The sequence below is a fragment of the Gastrolobium bilobum genome, unplaced genomic scaffold (genome assembly GCF_033153095.1).
Source record: "Gastrolobium bilobum isolate Gb01-03AN ecotype WA unplaced genomic scaffold, APGP_CSIRO_Gbil_v1 utg2264, whole genome shotgun sequence".
Classification (NCBI taxonomy): Eukaryota; Viridiplantae; Streptophyta; class Magnoliopsida; order Fabales; family Fabaceae; genus Gastrolobium; species Gastrolobium bilobum.
Genome location: NW_026899254.1, coordinates 131121 through 151418, shown reverse-complemented (window position 1 = coordinate 151418; position 20298 = coordinate 131121). Strand labels below are relative to the sequence as shown.

At 35.6% G+C, this 20298-nt stretch overlaps 2 protein-coding genes across 4 annotated transcripts; both read right to left on the bottom strand.

The window, feature by feature from the left end:
• Positions 1 to 1239: 1239 nt before the first annotated feature.
• LOC133288811 (uncharacterized) lies at positions 1240 to 12033 on the bottom strand. Of its 2 annotated transcripts, XM_061486630.1 has the most exons (15): positions 11570 to 12033; positions 11301 to 11472; positions 10973 to 11190; positions 10556 to 10616; positions 10259 to 10331; positions 9756 to 9833; positions 8705 to 8862; positions 8103 to 8271; positions 6662 to 7127; positions 6149 to 6562; positions 5642 to 5845; positions 4383 to 4516; positions 2522 to 3842; positions 2216 to 2286; positions 1240 to 1950 (listed from the first exon to the last, which is right to left on the bottom strand). In XM_061486630.1, exons 1-13 carry the CDS (start codon positions 11909 to 11911, stop codon positions 3662 to 3664), a joined length of 2670 nt encoding a protein of 889 aa, XP_061342614.1. In that variant the 5' UTR covers positions 11912 to 12033; the 3' UTR covers positions 1240 to 1950; positions 2216 to 2286; positions 2522 to 3661. The 2 variants fall into 2 exon arrangements, with proteins under 2 accessions (XP_061342614.1, XP_061342615.1); XM_061486631.1 differs by lacking the exon at positions 11570 to 12033 and having other exon boundaries at positions 11315 to 11453.
• A 5903-nt stretch (positions 12034 to 17936) lies between these two features.
• On the bottom strand, positions 17937 to 19999 carry LOC133288822 (GDSL esterase/lipase At5g33370-like). 2 transcript variants are annotated; one of them, XM_061486647.1, is made up of 5 exons: positions 19748 to 19999; positions 19465 to 19592; positions 19093 to 19335; positions 18350 to 18602; positions 17937 to 18197 (listed from the first exon to the last, which is right to left on the bottom strand). In XM_061486647.1, exons 1-5 carry the CDS (start codon positions 19989 to 19991, stop codon positions 17965 to 17967), a joined length of 1101 nt encoding a protein of 366 aa, XP_061342631.1. In that variant the 5' UTR covers positions 19992 to 19999; the 3' UTR covers positions 17937 to 17964. The 2 variants fall into 2 exon arrangements, with proteins under 2 accessions (XP_061342631.1, XP_061342632.1); XM_061486648.1 differs by having other exon boundaries at positions 17989 to 18176; positions 18346 to 18602.
• Between the last annotated feature and the right edge of the window lie 299 nt (positions 20000 to 20298).

Genomic DNA, 20298 nt, shown 5'->3' with positions numbered 1-20298 from the left:
TTGATTAAGGTTGTTTTTCTGTCATAAGGTATCAAATCTCCAGTTAACTATAGTTATGTGATTGCTCTTAATCCTGAGTTTATTATAAATAGGTAATCAAATAGTTTTCATTCTTTGATTTACCAACGGGTGAGGTTCGATCTATTGACGACCAATAACTCGGTATTTTGGGAGTGAGATTATTTGATTATCGGTATTTATGAGATAAACAACATGGAATTTGTAGGATATGTCCCCTTGATATGTTTCGGTACTTGGATATTAAAGACACTGGCCAGTGCATGTAATCCATCAGAGAAACTATCATAGTCAAGGGAATAAATAATTGATTGAGTTACAGAAAACTTGTCAATCAATTATAGACATTCTACAAAGGGGCGATGCATATTCATGTTATAAGTGTTGTTAATCTTGGAGTTCAATTTCGGGCTTTTAGTGGAGTAGCACCGAATTAGATAATCATTCGTTGATTATCAGGAGCCTTGATTAATAACAGATGGTAGATCCCCAAGCTAGCTTGAGACAAGGGATGGGGTATTTTTCGGATAGATGATAACTTATGGGTTACATGATCTTGGGTTTTACGACTCAAGTTTGTATCCAAAAGAGCAAGTGGGAGATTGTTGGGTTTGCTCTTTTACTAAAGCCCAAATGGGTTATTAGTATGAGAAGAGCCCAAGGAACCTAGAGCTCAATGAGCTAGGGTTTCTTGGAACCCATATAAATAGTACCTCTTAAGTCATCAGCCTAAAAGGTCTTTTTTGTGAGAAAGAGGCAAGCTCAGAATCTAATCAGTGCCCACACACTTCCCCTTCCTCCTCGAGAGATAGTTTGGAAGATCTGCCACAGTCCAGCTTCAAGGAGGTTGTTCGTGTTGCGGCGCTGAGGTGAGCTGTTCGTGAGGAGGAATCCTACAAGGGAAGATTCTACACGAGACTTGCGCACCGAGAGGTAATTGTGAAACAAGGATGATTCGGTAAGCATACCAATGTACTAGGTCCTAAACCGCTTCCGCATAAATCTAAGATTTCCTACATATAGTAGACAAGTGCACGAACCGTTTGTAAATTTGAACTCATTTTTTTTTTTTTTTGCAATTTGGTAAACAAAATTTGTAAAAAGGGATGAAATAAAATAATGACACGGATAAAACAAATTAACGAACAAAAAACACGATGTAAAATTATAAGAAGAGTAAGATACTCTGAAAACAAAAATAATTCAACATATTATGACACTAAACCACATGACAACACCCCAGCCAATTTTATGTGAGAGAGGAACACAAGGAAGAGGAGCACAAGGGAGAGAAGCACAAGTGACATTAACTAAACAATACGAGTATATATATAGCTACATAAAAGCCATAAAATTTTACAAAAATAAAGTACGGTTGCGAAATGTGCGTTGTCTTGTGTGGAAAAGGAATCTGATTACAAACACGTTATGCCAGGTACCAATTTCAGATATCCGTAGAAGGGCTTGTCCTCTATACAAAACGCTGGGTGAGCTATAGTTTACTGAAAGTGGTGCACTGACTGACGCGTTCAGGTGTCAGTGGAGAGACTTGTCCTACTTGGAACACGCTGGGCAAGCTACCGTTTACTATAAATGGTGCAATGACTACCGCGTTCAGATGTGAGGGGACGACCTTGTCTTGTTTGGAAAACGGTGTTGTGCCTACCGTTTTAAGAGTCGTCTTCAACAGTCTCGTTTTCTTGTTGTCAAATCCAATAGAAACGGCACCTGTTGTGACGTTTTCAGAAGGAAAAAAGCACAAAAATTTGACATCATCAAACACGGTATGTCTTCTGGCGTTTTGAGGAGAATGAAAACGTTACTAATACTGACGTGTTCTTTGCAAACTGAACACGTTATTCATGATGACGTTTTGATAAACGTTGATTTTTCTGCAGCGTCCCAAACCGGTAGCTGACACACCGTGTTGCCCTGCATTAGGATGGCAAATAGTTTGACCATAAGATTAGATAGGTCAAGCATTTTAATTTAAGAATCAAATAGGTCAAAAAAGCACTCAATCAATTGCCATCATTCCAATCAAGGGATAAATTGACATAAAGTATACTTTTAGCCCTACGATTGCATTATCATTTGATTAAACCTAAAAACAATCAAATTATATTTATTTTATTTTTTTTTTGGGGGGGGGGGGGGGACATTAAAGTTCAGCTGATTTTCTAGTTAAAACTAGTACCTTCTTGCGATATGTCACATTTACGAGCCTATATTGACTCCACTTCCTTCATATGAGGTACGTTCGGGTACCTTCATGTAATTTAAATGGAACATTAGTAGAATATTGAAATCAAGTTAATAGGTCACATGACATAAATCTTTTCAAAGTATAAGAATTTTGATTAAACGTTATAATCAAATAACAAAACATGTACAATCATTAGCCGCTCATGCCAAAGGTTACTGACTTGTCAACTAACGCATACAAAAAGAAAGTCAATACAGAAACTGAGTATACTTTCAGCAAGAAGAATTATGAGTGTACCTGTTTGTTAGTGGCTGCTGTGCTGTACAATCACGTTGAGGAGGTGGAAGAAAGGTGAAAAACAGTACAAGCAAAAACTGTTTGCGTTTGTAACGGGTGATCCAGTATGCCTGAGTGGGACGCATGAACCACTGTTCCAAATTCGATAATTGAGGGTACCCATCAAGAGTGGCAGAGAGCATAGTTAAGTCACCTCTTCTTTTTTCACACCGAAGCATGTAAAGATATTCCTACATGATTGACAAGGCTGACGATTTTGATCTGCCACTTAGCAATGCTTGACAAGAGAACAATACAGTTATAAATTTCGGGGTCTAAGGTATCGAGCAGATTTAAGAGGAAGTAAAGACAGAGATTGAGAAAATGATAAAAAGTTATGACTGAGGAATGAATATGTTAACTATTACTTGATGAGTATATGTGTAATATATGTTAAGATATGGCTTGAGAGAGTGTATTAAAATCATCTCATAAAAGTTCTGCCTACTAGAAAAAAAAAAGTTCTAACATCTCATCTAAATGTTCAAATTTCATCATTACTAAAGCCCTAATACTATATAAAAAATCAATTCAACCTAACAACTCAAACTTGTAAATAAAGGTTCCTCAATGGTTTTATATTTTTCTAACCACTAGTTTCTTTAATAAATGTTATCAAGAAATTTTTGAATATGTAACACGAAAGCTACTAATCAGCCAATGAAGTGGATCAGGTATTAACATCGCATAATTATCCACCACGAAATCCCGAGTTATTGGTCGGTATACAGCATTGATTTCGTGTTAAAAGAACGAAAAAGCATTGTCGCTGCAACAGTGGGGGCCTTCAGTCGCTTCAATTTTAGACCACCCTGTTCAAAACATTAAATCCATTACCTTAGTTGTTTTAAATCTAAGAAACTCGCAAGCAAGCTTTTGTAATATAGATTGTGGTGGATTGGAGTAAAAGAATACCTAAAGACTAGGGAGAGGAGAACAAACAGTACGACAATTCTACAAACTTAATAATAATTCAAGGCCTGATACTATACATTAGGCTCATCTCAAAAATTTGCACAATAGTGCAACGATGATATATTAAGTCACAACCGCTAGCTCTTCCGGTGCAAAACAGAACAACATGAAGGTATAGTTTTACAGTCAAACATCTATAATGTCACCGTTGGAAGTATTGTCAATCCTTTGTTTGGCAGAAATCACCCCATCCAGAGTCTCATCTGAAACCAAGATCCCCATTGTCTCCAAGTCTGCAACTACAGCAACAGCCGCATCTAATTCCCCAAGATCAAGGCAGAGAGAGATGATCTCTTCATAAAGTGGTCTGCAATGTAGAGGAGAAAAAGGATACAGTGAGTTGAAAAGGATTTGATATGCAATGTGGAATTATGTGGGCCCTAACTCATTCAATAAAAAATAACACAAGTGCATTTCAAGCGTACCCAAGGTCCATTATGCTTTAGCTCCATAGGAACCATGATTATTAATTATCCAGTCCCACCCTTAAAATCTTAAAACCACAAGATGGAAAAGAAAGAGTTTCTTGAAATGTAAAATAGCCAACTTGCACAGATTAAAGCAGAACGGGAAACTCAAATGAATTTGAAGAATATTATGTTACATGTACTATGGCCATTTTCATATGCAGGAGGAAAATGGAAGGGAACAAAAATGATACATTTTTAACCTCGGGTTTTACATACTCCTTTATCACTCCCGGGGGAAATATTAGATGTTTTAGCTTTTCTTTTTCCGGTCAAAAACGCTTCAGAGAAGCACATAACATGACTAGAGTTTTGTTGGCTGGATTGGGTAATCCAATCTGGAATTACAAGATTCTTGTTTTAAAAGAAACTAGAGTTACCTCCCAAACTTATAACCAAGGCCATGAGTTGTCTGCAAAATTGTCAAGAAAGCTGAAGGTAGAGGTGCCCTTATAGCTGCACGCAAGATCGTGGCACAATCTCCTATAGTCGGTGACCCTCCCAATTCTATGACCTGTGCAGCACAGCCCAAAATCTCAATCAGCAATGTAGAGCTTATTACTGAAAAAGATTGCTTTTAGGTTAACTACAGCCAAGAAGACCAAATTAGCTTGCTAATTAACAATTTATTGAATGCGTTAGCTCCAAAAATTAGAGGGACCTTTTAAAAATACTAATGGAAGTCTCAGCAATATTTACAAGGATGGTGAATAAGCCAAATTTCAAATTTGAATGTAATATTACACTATGATTGAACAGAAATCTACAAGCAGATAGGTAGACATCAATGTAGTCTTTTTTTCTTCTTCTTTAATGCAAACAATAAATAAATAAAAATCACCACTCGGAGTATTTGAGGGCGAGTTGGGAGCAGCAGTAAAAATGCTCCTTTGTAACCGGAAGATCACAAGTTTGAGTCTGAAAAACAGCCTTTTCACAAAAATGTAAGGATAAAACTGCATACAATCGACCCTTGCCCCTACCCATGCAAAGTCAAGGAACCTTGAGCATCGGGATTTGCCTTTTTGCCTTTTATCGTCACTCGGAGTATTTATAATACCATATACTAATAGAAAGGAGAGAAGATACAAGAGGAAAGGATACCAACCACATCCAAGAAAGAAAGAAGACTGCTGAACAAATATACACAAAAAAAAGCCCCAAAATTTATTTGATTATCCCTTAAAAAGACCAAAAAAGGCTTTATAAGTAGAACTAACTGATGCCAAATGACATTACTAAATCCAAAGGTGTAAAAAAAAATTGTTAAAGGTTCCAGCATAGTAATTGGTAAATGCTGAGGAATATTAATTTTATTGTGGCATCAGAAACATTGTATATTTTTCCCTGTATGACAATAGATGTCTTGATATAAATGTATGTCAATCATAAATACACGACAATTAACACTCAAAATAAAAATATTTAATGCCATTCTACACCATTTTGGAATCTATATTTACTCTCAACCGGAGAGATATAAAGGATAGTTTTCATTTTGTACACATGAAGAGGCAGTAATTCTGATCTATGTCTACGAGAAACCAAGTCATTTCACCATTTCAACAAGAAGCAAGCTTGCATATAATAAAAATAAAAATAAAATAAAAGTTAAAATAGTGAAGGTTTAGTTGCTTGCCTTTTGAATAACTTTGATTGCCAACTCAACTTCCCATTCCTGTGACCACTTTCGAGGAGGTTTGTTCATCAGTTCTCTCTCCCATGTCCATCCCCAAGCATCTGCTAAGGTATACATGTCTGATACATCAAACACTTTCCGCTTCCTCATTTCCTTAAATGCCTCAAATAGGTCCAGAGGAAACCAATCATCGTCATCATCGTTCTGTAAGGAAGCAACATTAGATCCTCAAATAACATCATAATGCAACACTTCAACAAAGAATGTAACATTAACAGTAAATGCAGGCTCAAGTTCTACACTTTGCACTCAGCCTCTCATGAATGATCACCCACCCAAAATCTCAGGCTTATATATCAGTTTTCTCTTGTTAGTTGTTACATCCCAAGACTTTTGGATCTTTTGTACGAAAAAAGTCCTGCCAAATAATCTCAACAGGTTGTAGAACCTCACCGACCCTACCCCCAACTTACAAAGGAAAAGAAGAACCTTAAGGGATTATCATACCTGAACCTGCAATCGAGCTTTTCTTCTAGATTTTTTAGATCTGGAAGTAGGTTGGTCAGAATCTTTCAACAACTGGACTCCAATCATTTGAAGGGGCTTTTTATCTTCAACTTCCTTGTCCTTTACCCTTTCTACATCTTGGTTCTCTGCTGATTCTACTTCCTCTTCTGCCGGTTCTGCATCTGCTTCCTCATCATCATCATCTTCATCTACATCATCATCTTCAACCTCTTTTGCAGCATCTTCTACAGCGTCAACATCATCTGGAACTTCAGGGGACTCTGATTTACCAGCATCCATTTGCTTTCCATGATCACTACTCAAGCCTTCTCCTAAGAAGCGACGTTTCCAGAACTCTGTATTTCCTTCCTGCAGCTGTATACGTGAAATTAATGTATCCAGCTCTTCATCCACCTGGAACATGAATCACATTTAAGTTTAGGCATTATACGTTAAAGATCAAGATGGGGGAGAAAAGAAAAATGCATTTAATAAAACAGATGAAGAATCAACCTCTTCTTCCTCCTCTTCAATGGGAGGAACCCAAAGAGGCCGACCACGAGATCGATTTATTCTCCTTGCTTTCTGTACACGCTGGTAAAGAACATTTCTAGTTCCATCAGTAGGTAAACCTTGGGCTTCTAGTTCTTCCTTCAATTCAGACACAAGCATTTTACTAGCAGCCTTAGGCTTTAAAACATTCTGATCAGGCCCCTTTATGATTTTCTTTAGCCTCTCCTGCACTCTAATATAATCAGATTCAGATACACCATCCCCTAAAGCTGAAAGTCCTTCATTCTGCAAGGTCCTCAGAAGCTTTTTATTGTGCAACTTCAACTCCTCAAGGCATCTTTGTTTGAAGGAGATCTCCATTGGGTTTGAATATATAAATCCATCAACATCGGGATCTAGAGGTGTTTTACCTCTTCTAGGCACCCAACGTTTGCGCTCTCCAGTAAGGCCACCCTCCGTAATATATCTGTTTCAAATAATAGCAAATTAGCAATCAACACATTAACAAAAATAAATCAATATAATAATATGCATTAGGTCATTAAGCCCATTGACTAACATATAGTGTATCAGTGCTAGCACATGCCTGCATTAAATAGAAAGAAAGGAGTTCAAAAAGAAAAGCTAGAAAATTTTATAACAAAAAAATTAAAGAAGCTTGTTAAAGCCAATACTTAGATTTTGGTTTGCCTAATGATGGGCCTCAGCCTGGAATTCATGTATATCTAGAAAGAAGGGGTAGAATGGGGAATGAGCTGGCAAGTAAAGTGGAGGAGGTTGTTATGCAAGAGAAAGGTGGCTAAAACAACATGGATACGTGGCAGCAGGAAAATGGTGAAGATGATGCTGCAACATGGAAGGGAAAATAAATATGAAGGGAATAGAGGGTGGTGCAGGGGGTGTCACATCATAAATTGGGTGGCTGTAGCCATAGGGCATAAATTCTCTGATATTCTCTGTTTTTCCATCCTACTTTCATATTGTTTCTACATTCCAGTTCATAATACTGTAATCAAAGCTTGCTCCTAGTTGTTTTCTCCATCTATTTTTCACTGTTAATTCAAAACTTATCACATATTTTGCCAATATTGGGTACTACAGGGATTTAAGAATATTAAAGTTACCTCTGGTGGACAGATTGGGCTGCAAACAAACATGAAAGCCACAGAAACACAATTTACCATCAAGAGGCAAAACAACATGCATTTGGTATCCATTCTACTCTTGTACAGCATAAAAACAATTAGGAGAGAAGAAGACAAGTCACATTTGATTATAATAATTTCGATTAGGGATTTAGTGCCCTAGCCAAGAATAAACAATAAAATACACGCAAACATGAATAAATAAATGACTCAGACCAAATAATAATAATAAAAATAAATAATAATAACAACAACAAAAAACAAAATAGCAATAATTGCTGAAATAGAAACAATACCTAGCAATGTAATCAACCTCATAGCCAAGTTCAGCCTCCTCTTGTAAAGGTTCAATCCATGAGCTCACTAATGTTCGGTATTTTCTGCTCAAGATCATTGCTCGTGGGGGAATTGGATGGTTTTCTTTGGCCATAGCTTCTAAGGCTTCAAGCATTTCAACAATCCTTCCTGAATTTAAAAATGGTTACAAGGCTGAGGCAAAGCATTCTAAGACAATTTTGGTCATAAATTTCTATGAACAATTTAGGACACCATACATTGAACTCCATAGACAATTTTTTTTTTTTTTACCATGATGATTATATTTAGTTACAAAGTTACTGGTCTCACAAGGCCAACAAAATATAAACAAAAACTTCTCAGAAAATGATAATATCTTATGGAACCAGATCTTCTACATGCAATGGCATGGCAGATTACCCATAACTTAGACCCTGAAAATTCTTATCCGAGCTGAAATTTCATTACAACTCTAGAATGCATGTCTCTAATCTCCTAACATTACATGCAGAAGATTGAATGAAATTTTAAATTCTTTAAGAATAAAGACAACATATCCAAGAATGAGAAAACCAAAAATACATAACCAGTATAAGCATACCTTCCCGACATAAAGCCCGAAGGTACAAAGAAAGTGGATCTCCATAATTCCCTTCATTATGTAGAACTTTTATACCGCCCTCAAATTTTGTAAGGGCAAGGAAATGCCTAATAGCTTCTCGTACTACACAATACTTGGTAAAACACTCCACTAACAGCCTGCAGAGAAAGTATGGGGGCAATAAGATCAAGAGGACATGTCATGGTCATATATTACCAAATCTGTCACCAATACAAAATAATTTTTGATTTAAATAAACCAGCTTAATAAGTGTCTATCTGGTCCCCAAAAACTACAAGTCATTACTCGTTTTACCTGATAACTCAAGGATCCTTCAGAAAATAGAGGGAAAGCTTCAAACTAAAAAATGGCATAAAAAAGCACCAAAAGAGTCAGCATATGGGTGAGTGGAGATTGCTTAGTCATTACTGCAAAGTAAACTCCTTTTAGTAGGCAGTATCACTAAAATCTATTATATTAAACCAGGATTCCAAATGACTTCTGACCTTCTGAATTTAAACTTCTGATTTTATTTTATTATTTTTGGCCAAGAATAAGGGTTCTGTGATGTAGTGGCAGACAGGCAGTGAGCAGTTTTTGTAGCTCTCTGGTGTATTTGGTTGGACAGGAATGCCCATATTTTCAAGGGCTCTCTTAGCCCATACAATATTGTGCTAAGATTCATTCTTAGGGCTTCTCTAGGGTGCTGTGAGCATTGTTGTTTTAAGGGAAATTTTATAACTGATATGCTAACAGCTTTGTAGCATTTCTTAGCCTCATTGATCACTGGTTTCTTTTTTATTTTCTGGTATAGGAGGAACCTCATCCTCCCCCAAGTTGTACACACACACAGACACATATTAAAGCTTCTTCCTAGCAATCTGCTTTTTGGTGACAGGTCTTGCTGCAAACTTCAGCTCATTATAACGATGTTATTTATTTAAAGGAAGAAAAAAGGCTAAATTATTGACAAGTAAACTCATATAATTTGACATCCGATATGCTACAATTGTCAAGTATGTAAAAGAAAAATAAAGATAATGTGGCTTACGCATGGGTCTTCACATTTGGCTGTATGCGCTTGTGATCTTCAACCATCATGCCAAGTAACTCAGCAACATCTTGTACTCTATAAGCCACAAAGAAACAAGTTTGATTGGAACACATAAAAACAAATATGACTATATCCAGGGAATATTCAATTTAAGAAATCCAGTGGGAGACCTCACAACTATTTAAATCAAACTGAAAGAAGTAACAGGAATGAGAGGAGTCAAAGACAAACTCAAAATGTGGACTGTGAAGAAATCAACACATATAAAAGGGAGAATAGAAAGATCCAATAGTATTTTATGTAATAAGAGATATATATAAAGCAACTGGAAATCGCAAGCCTTAGCCAAATATATTCTTCATTTCTAATCGTCAAATTTCCTTATATTTTGTGAGCCACAGATTGAGGAACAATTCTAAATCATTAAGAACAAAGATTATCATGGCAAAGTATTTCCTTATGACAGTTGTTCACATGCCATGCATACGCAACGGACTAACCTGTCATAAGACTCAGCTCTAGTATATGCTTGAATAACCCAATTGTATGTGTCTGCATCAGGCTTCATATAATCTGTTACGTAACAAATTAAAGATAATTCACCTTACACATAGTTAATAACGGAGAAAGAGGCTTTAACAATTCAGAAAAGCGTACCCTCCCCCCAAACAACACACAAAAACAAAGAATCAAAAAAGAAGAAAATACCGTAAGAGTTGAAAACATGAGTGATGAATGTGACGCAAGCAAGACTATAAGAAATAGAGGGGAAGAGAAAGGATAATTGGAGTGCAAACCTTCTCCATATTCCATGTTCTCAAATGTTGTAAAAGGTATTTCAGGTATTCCACAAGTAGCCTAATTAATTCGAAGGAAGTAATATTAGACAAACATAAAGCAAACAGCCTCGCCAAGATCAAACAAGCTCATAAATTGCTTTTCCACAGCCAATTGAAATTTGAAAACTTTAAAAACTCAGCATTGTTTGCCTGAAACATGTAAAAGTGAAGTAGCAATATGTCATATTCCATATCAGTTACCTTAACAGAGATTTTATAGTCACAAAGAGAACCACAAACCATGAAGCAAGGATTTGTTTGGTAGGCGTTTTCAGTATGTTTTCACCCCCCATTTTTAAGGAGATAGGAAGCCAAACCCTAAAATTGCATAAAATAATTTTCAGCGAGAAAAAAAACTAGATTGAGGAAGGTGACCTGCACACTGAGGAGGCAATTGAAATGAAAAGTGGTTGCCATCCTGCCAGCTGCCTCCATCTCATAAGCAATTTCCAAGGCATTAGAATGGTCCCCAGCTTTGCAATCTTGCTCAATTAGAATATCATAAACCTCATCAGTAGCTCTCAAGCCACCTTTGGCCCCCATCAAGAACACTTGGTTCGCATTTTCCAAATGCTTGTTCCGAATAAGTTCCTCTGCCAAAGGAAAACATATATATATATATCATAAGGTAGCTGACCATAACAAAAATAAACAACAATAAGTAAGTGCCAGCCAGGGGTATCTATGAATAATATAAATATACCGATAAGAACCAACCAAGCTTGGCGAATATCATAATTTAGTTCTTCCATTGCCCCAAGTATTTCTTGACCTCTATCGGCACGCCCTTTAGATCCAAATAACCTTACCAATGCCACGAATGTCTCATGAACAGGTCTAAGCCCTGCACCCAACTCTCTTCTAAGCGAATCCATCTGCTTAATATTAATTAAAATCAGCTTGATTCAATTCGTATATATAAACTGTTTTTTTCTTCTTTTTTTTGCGTTGATACAGAAAGTAGTTACCGACCGCGGCTTGTTCGTCACCGTTGAGCGCGTGAGAAACTACCAAACCATGAAACGACCTCGGACCAGGGCTGAGACCAGCCGCAATCATGTCGTAGATGACTTCGGACACGCCAGCCGAGTCACGGTTCCTGGCCCGGTCCATAAGCTCCTCCATGAAACTGAACCGGAGGCCATTCTCGAGTGCACGGTGGTCATCATCCTTCGACGACTGCTTCTTCTTTCTGGTTCGCTTCTCCGGGGATGAAACCGCCGCTCTAACCACCACTGCTCGGGAAGTTAAGCGGTTCAATTTGAACGGGAAACAGGTGTAGTTGTAACCGTAAGGCAAGACAACAGTGAACATGAATGCATATATCGAGATTTGTATCTGAGGAAGTGTGATTCAGTGACTCAGTGTCCACTGTCCAGTGAGTGAACCAAAAGCGTGAAGTGGAGTTTTGGTGATAAGGCAAGACTCAAGAGTGTTTGTTAACCGAAATGAAGAAACCGAAACCATCACTGAATTTAACCCCACTTCTCTCCTTGGGCTCATAATTATTAAAATATTCATAAAACACACTGTTATTATACTGTAAAAAATGTCCCCTGATTCAAAATTCAATCCAACTCATTGGAATCATTTAGCTTTACTGTTTCATAAAGTTTAAAACAGTTACGGGTGTATTGAATTAGGATTTAAAAAAAAAATTGAGATAAATTTGTTTATAAATTTTAAAAGACTACTTATAATTGAAGGAACTTTAAGAACTTTTTAAAATATATTTTTTACGACGAAGATTTCGTAAAATTAGATTTTAAAGAATTTTAATAAAATATATAAGATTTGAAAAGACAATATGAATTTATAAGATTTTAAAAATTATATGAATTTTTAACAAACATTCAAAATTACCAGAGTCAATAAAAAATAAAAAAATGCAATGATATTAATAAAAAAAAAGTAAAATCTAAAATAATTTTCTCAATTAGTAAAACATAATATAATTTTTAACAAACATTCAAAATTAATAAGCAACAACTCTACACATATCTAAAGTTATGCTAGTTCTCGAAGCATTAGCATTTTCTTGTTCATGCTCTTGGGTTTGACTATAGGGTTGAAAATTATCTTTTTCATTTGGTATCAAAGCTATGTATATATGATTATAAGATTCAATTTTTTTATTTATTAAAATAATTCTAAATTTGCATATAGAACCTAAAGTTCATGATAAAAATTTATTTGAAATTTTTTGCAATTATCTTGAAAACCTTGGGGTTTTTATTTCTTAAAAGAAAAAGCAATAAAGTAAAAACACCCTTGTCTTTGGAAAAACATTTTGTCATTTCGTAGTAATGACCCTTTGATTTTTGTGTAATTTTTTCTTTTTTCTTTTTTATTTTTTTAATAGATATGTCTATAATATGATAAAAAATTTCCCTCAGAAAATCAAAACCCTTGTCTTGTTGCTACAAATATTACTCTACAGCCATTGCCTAGTGTCTATACCGTACCAAAGAACTCCAGCTTAATCCATAGCACCCTAGCAACCTGGCAGTCCCTTATCAGAGCATGGATTATATCCTCCCTTTCACAATTACATACTGAGCAGACTTTTAGTGAGGATTCTTTGATGAATGACTTGCCACATGAACACTTTAATCTTCTATAAGGGCCTGCCATCCCCACATTTGTTTGTTTCATATTTGACCTTCAATACACAGACCTATAACTTATCATCCTCATTGTACTTTTTCTAGGCCAGTTTAGCAAGGAATGCATCATTTATAACCCCCAACTTCTTGACCCGTAGTCCCCAATTATTTTTAGGGGAGGTTGATGTGTCCAAGGTGATCAGATGATGCATCCTTCTACCTTCACGATCCCACAAATTAAGCTTCTTTAGACCTTCTCTATTTCCTCACATACATGAATGGGGACTTTGCAGCTTTGCAGCTTTGCATCTGAAAGAAGGGGATCACAATGATATCCCTGATTCTGCTAATTAAGGTAATGCACCTTGCTCGAGACAAACACTTCTGCTGCCAACTGTTAAGCTTAGTCTTGTCTTTCTCCACCCCTCCTTCATATAGGTTTCTTGTAACTTTACCATGTTGCGTCAAGGAACCTAAGTACCTTCCCACATTTCTCACACTCCTAAACCCGCTGACCCGAATGATCTTATTGTCTACCTCTAATTCATTCACATTCTCAAAGAAGAAAACACTCTTCTTTTCTGAACTAAGCTTCTGACCAGAGACCTCTTCAAAAAGATTTATACCTTTGAACATGTCCTAAAGCTTACCTTTGACGACTATATGTGTGAGCTTTCCAATAGCCATAACAAAGAGATTGGGTGACAACGAGTCTCCCTAACGGACTCCTCTGGAAGGAGAGAATTCTTCAGTTCTTCCTCCAATATTCCACACCATGTTTATCTTAGATGAGGAAACCACGCCATTATCATGGGTGCATTGCGAATACGTTTCCATGCATAATTAAATCTTATATTATTTTTCAAATACCAGGTTTATTTTTTATTTTTGTAAATAAAAAAATTCCATTTTTTTTTAAATTTGAAAAAAAAATTAAGAAAACTCCATTGATTAATTTTTCTAAATTTCAGTTGTTACCTGATCGCAATTTTGCTTGTATAGATTAAGTGTGTTTATATGTAATTTGAACTTATAATCTCATACAAATTATCTAAATCTCTCATTAAATGACTCGAAAGACATCAATTTCCACCTATCATATAAGAAAAAAATGTTTGTTCATTTAAAGGGACAATCATTTTAGTTAAAACTATTTTTTATTTAACAAAATCTCACTTTCTCCCACCACAATTTATGTTTCTCTCACCATAAACACATTAATTTTAACTAAAATGACACAATTTATATCCTTAAAATATGACACACTAATCTCATCATATATATAATTTTATAGATTGAGGCCAATTTTCATGCATGATTAAAAGGGATTTCAAATTATTGGCCGAAATTAATATGAAGTACTAAAGTTATTATAAACTCGAGTATCCATGTATGAATGCGACTGCCCGAAACCAAAATTTTGGGCCATGTTTGAATGTTATTTCTAAAAAATAGATTTTTAATTTTCAGAACCAAAAAAACTCGTTTAATAAGGTCAATTTTGTAAAAATAAAATAAAAAATTGTAACTGTTTTTTGTTTTTAGAATCAAATTTAGGAGGTGTATTGGATTGGGATTTCAAAGAATTTTAATAGATTATTTTTGAGTAAAAAAATCCATTGGCATTCAATTAGGATTTTAAAGGATTGAAAAAAAGTCATGTGGTATCCGATTAGGATTTTAAAAGATTATTTCAGAGTCCGTCCAAATCCGTTGGTATTCAATCAGGATTTTAAATAAAGGAAAAACAATCTTGCGGTATTCAAAAATCTTAAGATTTTAATAGATTTTTTATTGGTGTTCGTGATGCTTTTTAGTGAGAAATATAAATAGGATGTCCCTCTTACCATCTCATCCTAACCCCTAGGGTTTCTTGAGATTTCTCTATTGCAGTGTCTTCTTCTTCTTTTGGTGGGTCGACCCGCTCGAAATCGAGTTCCACCATGGGAGCTTTGTCAAAGCTCACAGATAACAAATTTTTGAGCGATTTTCATCACAAAATAACCCAGAAACAACAACCCAGCAAGATTTTAATCTAAAAATAGAAAATTTTGAAGCAATTTTTTAAAATTTTTGAAAGTTTAAAAATAATTTTTCAAACTATTGGTCATAATTTTTCTTGATAAGAAAATGTGTGATTTTTATATTAAAAATAACATAAAATAGTGGAAAAACAACAAGGGAACAAAAACCCCCCAAAACAATTTTCATTTTACATCAATGAAACAAGATCGATTTAAAGAAAGATTGAAACTTTCATAATATAAACTCTATGTTTCATAATAATACATTCATGAACGAAATTTCTTCGCTATAGTAAACGATTTCAAATAATTTTTGTGTCAATAGATAGCTAAAAACTTGTTTTTCAAAACTCTCAAAGCAATTTAAGATTTCAATGTATCGATTGAAAATAATTTGAAATTTTTTCTAAACTTTCATGTAATAAAACCCAGAAATTCAGATTCGAAATTTTCCTTGAATACTCAATGAAAACATGCTCACATCACATAGAACAAAAACCCCAAGGTTTATAAGATCAATTGCAGAAAAATTAAAACGAAAATTTATCATGAATTTTACTAATTGAGAAAATTATATTACGTTTTACTTTTTTTTATTAATATGATTGCATTTCTTTGTTGACTTTTTTTATTGACTTTTGTAAAGTTGAATGTTTGTTAAAAATTCATATGATTTTTTAAAATCTTAAAAATCCATATTATCCTTTCAAATCTTATAAATTTTATTAAAATTATTTAAAATTCAATCTTATGAAATCTTGATTGTAATTTTTTTTTTTAAAAAAAGTGTTTAAAGTCTCTCCAATTCTGAATAATCTTTCAAAATCTATAAGATTTTTTATCTCAAAATAGTCTTTTAAAATCCTAATCCAATACAACCCCCTTAGAGAACATTTCTGAATTATTTTTGTTGTGTTTTAACTTTTAACTTTAAAAAAAAAAAACACACACACACACGAAAAACACATGTTTTCATAAGTATTCTTCAAAATAATTTTAAGAAGAAAAAAATCAGAACATAATCAAAAAGACCTCACTGTTAGGGATGTAAATAGGCTATGCTTTGACTTAAATAGATAAACCTATGGTCTGGCCTATTAGCCTGTGTAGGCCGAAATTACAAATCTGGTCTGACTTATATTTAAAATATAAAATCCTTGACCTGGGTTTGTTTAAGCATATTAAACATTCAATAATTAAAACTAACTAAAATAATATTACTTTATTATTCAAAATTATTAAAATAATAATTTTACTAATTTATTTTAAAATAATATAGGTCGGTCTGTAGGCTTTATAGACCCAACATAAATTAGAAGATAACAAACGAAATAACATATTGTGCATAAATTATTACTCTTCACAAAAATTGAGTTTTGATCTGGATAAAATACAATAGGCCCACCAACGGCTAAAATCCAAAGATTAAGGTCGAAACACACAGGACCCATACAATACGTGATATCTCCATCGCGCATAAAGAATCAGGGGACGCGATGGTTTCATCGCGCCTAAACCGCCCAAAACGAGACTTTATAACTAAGGAAGGAATCCATAATATAAACAAGGAACCACCGTGCCATGAACCAATAATCTAAGGATAGCACCAGTTTGCCTCGACTCTACAAAGGTAGCTTGAAATATAGAGGCATAACGTGAAAGACACCAGCTGAGAATAGATAAATCTACAGCCCATAAACGGCCAATGAGAAGACATATCGCCTACCGGAGGCGGTATCAGATTCACTATATAAACAAGGGGTACACACCCAGGTACATCTATCTAATTTCAGTAAAAATACAACATAAACCTAGCTTTGATACTAACTTGAGCGTCAGAGTGTCATTGTAAGTACTCCCGGCCAGAGTCATCGCGCCAAATTAAGGAGAACCGCATCAACCTTCCACCTAACAGCTATCATCAGCCCAAGAAGTAGATAACCCAACTGAAAGTTTTCTTTCTTTAACGGTGTGTGATTAGACCCGATACACATTGGTCTGCCCATATTGTATTGGACTGATCAAAGTTATTCCCCGTTAATTTCTTTGCTTCGCTTTCATTGTAAAGCAGAACATGGATTGAGGTCAAATTTGCAAGTCAGTGTGTGATTTACTACAAATATGCATTCGCATTTGATACAAGGTAGGGCAAGAAATGACAAAGAGAAACCGAGTAAATAACACAGTAAGAGACTGATCAATCTTGCCTATACCCCTGTTTATTGAAAGTTATGCTCTGAAGTTGCCAACGCCTGAGTTTGGTACGCTCGTAAATGCATTTGGAATTGTGACGCACATTGTGCTCATACCCACTCACTCTTTCTTATGAAAAATTTTAATTACGTAATTCCCTATGACGGGCTGTTCATCGCGTGCATTATCCACCATTTCACGTGCCAAAGCGCACAATAGTGATTTACACATTGATTTGAATTTTACAATATTTTTACGTAGTCCATAAAGCTTTAAGCCACAATCACAATTACTATTCCCCAATGTTGTCTAAAAAATATGTTCTAAAACCGGTGCAATCAAAGGAAAACGACATCTTATTACTGGTAATAGACCAATAGCAATTTAGGGGACAAACCAGCATAAAACTTTTCGAACCACAAGGAGATCATCATCAGAAGATGGGCAAAACTTAGGGGCACATATATAGAATACGGCTTCACATACATATCTTGTGGTAACTACAAGGAGGAGAAAGCTAGAATCTAAGGCTGTAATGTATCAATCAAACAATGGAATCTAAGGCCATGATGGTGCTAAGATTCATGGGGTGCATGTATTGGTTGGAGCCAGTCAGGATCTGTTGGACTATGATTCGGCTAGCTTTCTCCGATGGGTGGAATGGATCCCAAAACGCGTATAGGTCTCGATTTGGGCACAAGTTTGAAAGGGGTGTGCAGAGTCCAATCCCATTGTACGGGCCTTGCCCACAGCAAGCTATCTTTGATGTAACAAATCCTGTTAGGCCCATATCCATAATAAAAGTGGTCAAAAACAATTACAAGGGAGAAATTGAGCCTAAAATAAAACAATAAATTAAATCTAAAGGACCTAGGCCTAGCTTGTGCATAATTTAGTCATTAAGCAATAATGCAGGAGTCAGGACGTACCAAAAGCTTGAGGGTTGGAAACGAAATCCATGTGCATTTGATATGAATTAGCAGCAACGAACACATCCGCGCCAATCTCTTTGTTGAGTCCATTTGTCATTTCAGCAAGTTGTGGATTATATAAGGACGCAGCTCTCTGAAGTTCCGCGTCACAATCACCATTTATACTTCTCATGGCTAACTCTGCCGGCACACACCCCATTGGTCCCGTACCCGTTACAAGAACCCTACGAGCTCCCAAATCATAAAGCCTCTGCATCCGTTAATTATATATATACATTAATAACCAAATAATATTATTATCTAATGAATGAATCTTAGAAACTGCATTGAATAAGGACAAAAAATAAAAATAAAAATTGTAACTAAAAAAGTTTAAGTGGGTTAGACATCAGTATTTTATCAAGGTCAGGAAAGAATCCTCAAATTCTTTAAGAATTTTTGGAAGGAATTATATATCATCTACTAATAAAGTCTTCATATTGGCAACTGAATTTGAACCAACGCCCATATGGAGTGTGAGTGAAACCCTTAGCCAAGTGTAGCCACTTTTGTTTGCAACAAAAACACAATTTTAACATGATTCACCAATCAAATTTTACATGTCTCGTGCATTGAGACATGACAATGACCATGACCATTAATTTGATAGGTCCATTAGTCTTTAAACTAAATATCTCTATGTTATTTAATTTTAACAAACTGCAACCTCAAAAAGATAGTATTTAATGGGAAATTAATACCCTAAGAATTGGGCGGTACTCAGACATGAGATAGCGCACGTAGTCTGGGAGAGAAAATTGGCGAGATCTTGCTGAATAGGGGACCAAGTAATAATTATTAACAAAATCGTTGCCTCCAAGGGTGATGAGGACCAATGCTCTGTTTACTAGAATCCGAGCTCCCTCCGCACCAATATGTGCACTTAACCTTTGTTGGTAATGTTGGAATAGCTTCAGTTGCTTGTAGATGTGGATGATGTGCAGCTGCCAAAACAATTGCATAAGCTACTACCAGCTTTTGCACTCTGTATATATGTGCTTCATCATACATGTATATAAAATTCTCGCACTTAGAATACATAATGAATTAAATTAACAGCTAAGTGAGCTTACAAATTGAAATCCCGTATCATTGAGAATACCAATCCCCGCGGACGCAAAATTAGCACCAACTAGAAGCTTCTCTCCAACTAGTAGAGGGCTCAAATACGGTAGCGTAGGCTCTAAGCCAAGTTGCTCACCTGCATGCAATTAACCATTTTACAGCCTCACATACATGAACCATTCCCAGCTTTAAGCCATGCATGCAAATGGGACACTAGAAGTCTAGAACCAAAGAATCATTATTACTTAAGCATTTTGACTAATTAGCAAATATGAGACAAACGTATCATACTGATTAAGTCAGGGATGTTTAGGCCATTAGAAAAGCGTCCAGTGGGTTTATGTGTTGGGAAATCAATGCCATAAGGGGGATTGTCAGCACGTGCAGTTGTAGCCAAGAAATCATTGTTGCCACTGTCTACAAGTGAATCACCAAAAACGAAGAATGCCCGCGTTGATTGAGCAGAAGCAAAACTCACAACCATAAACAAGCATGTGAGTATTATACAACAGCCAAACACTAAACAACTAGCCATGACTATGTATGAATGAATGTTGTTGTTTGATTCTCTGTGTGACAAGTAACTGGTGGTTTGGGAAGGGCTTTATATAAGGTCTGAGAGGTTGATCTCTGTGGTGTGGACCACATGCATAAATGTCTTCTTCTACCACCTCTCCAAGTTTAAAGCAACCGTCGAAACAATAAGAGGCAAGTACCTCAAATAATTGCTCTGGTTGGTTGTTCAAGATGATGTGTGACTTTTTCCCTCAGATTCCAAAAGATATCATTCTTCGTATCAAATGAACAGAACATTTGGGGTCCGCCAACCCCCACTGTTACTC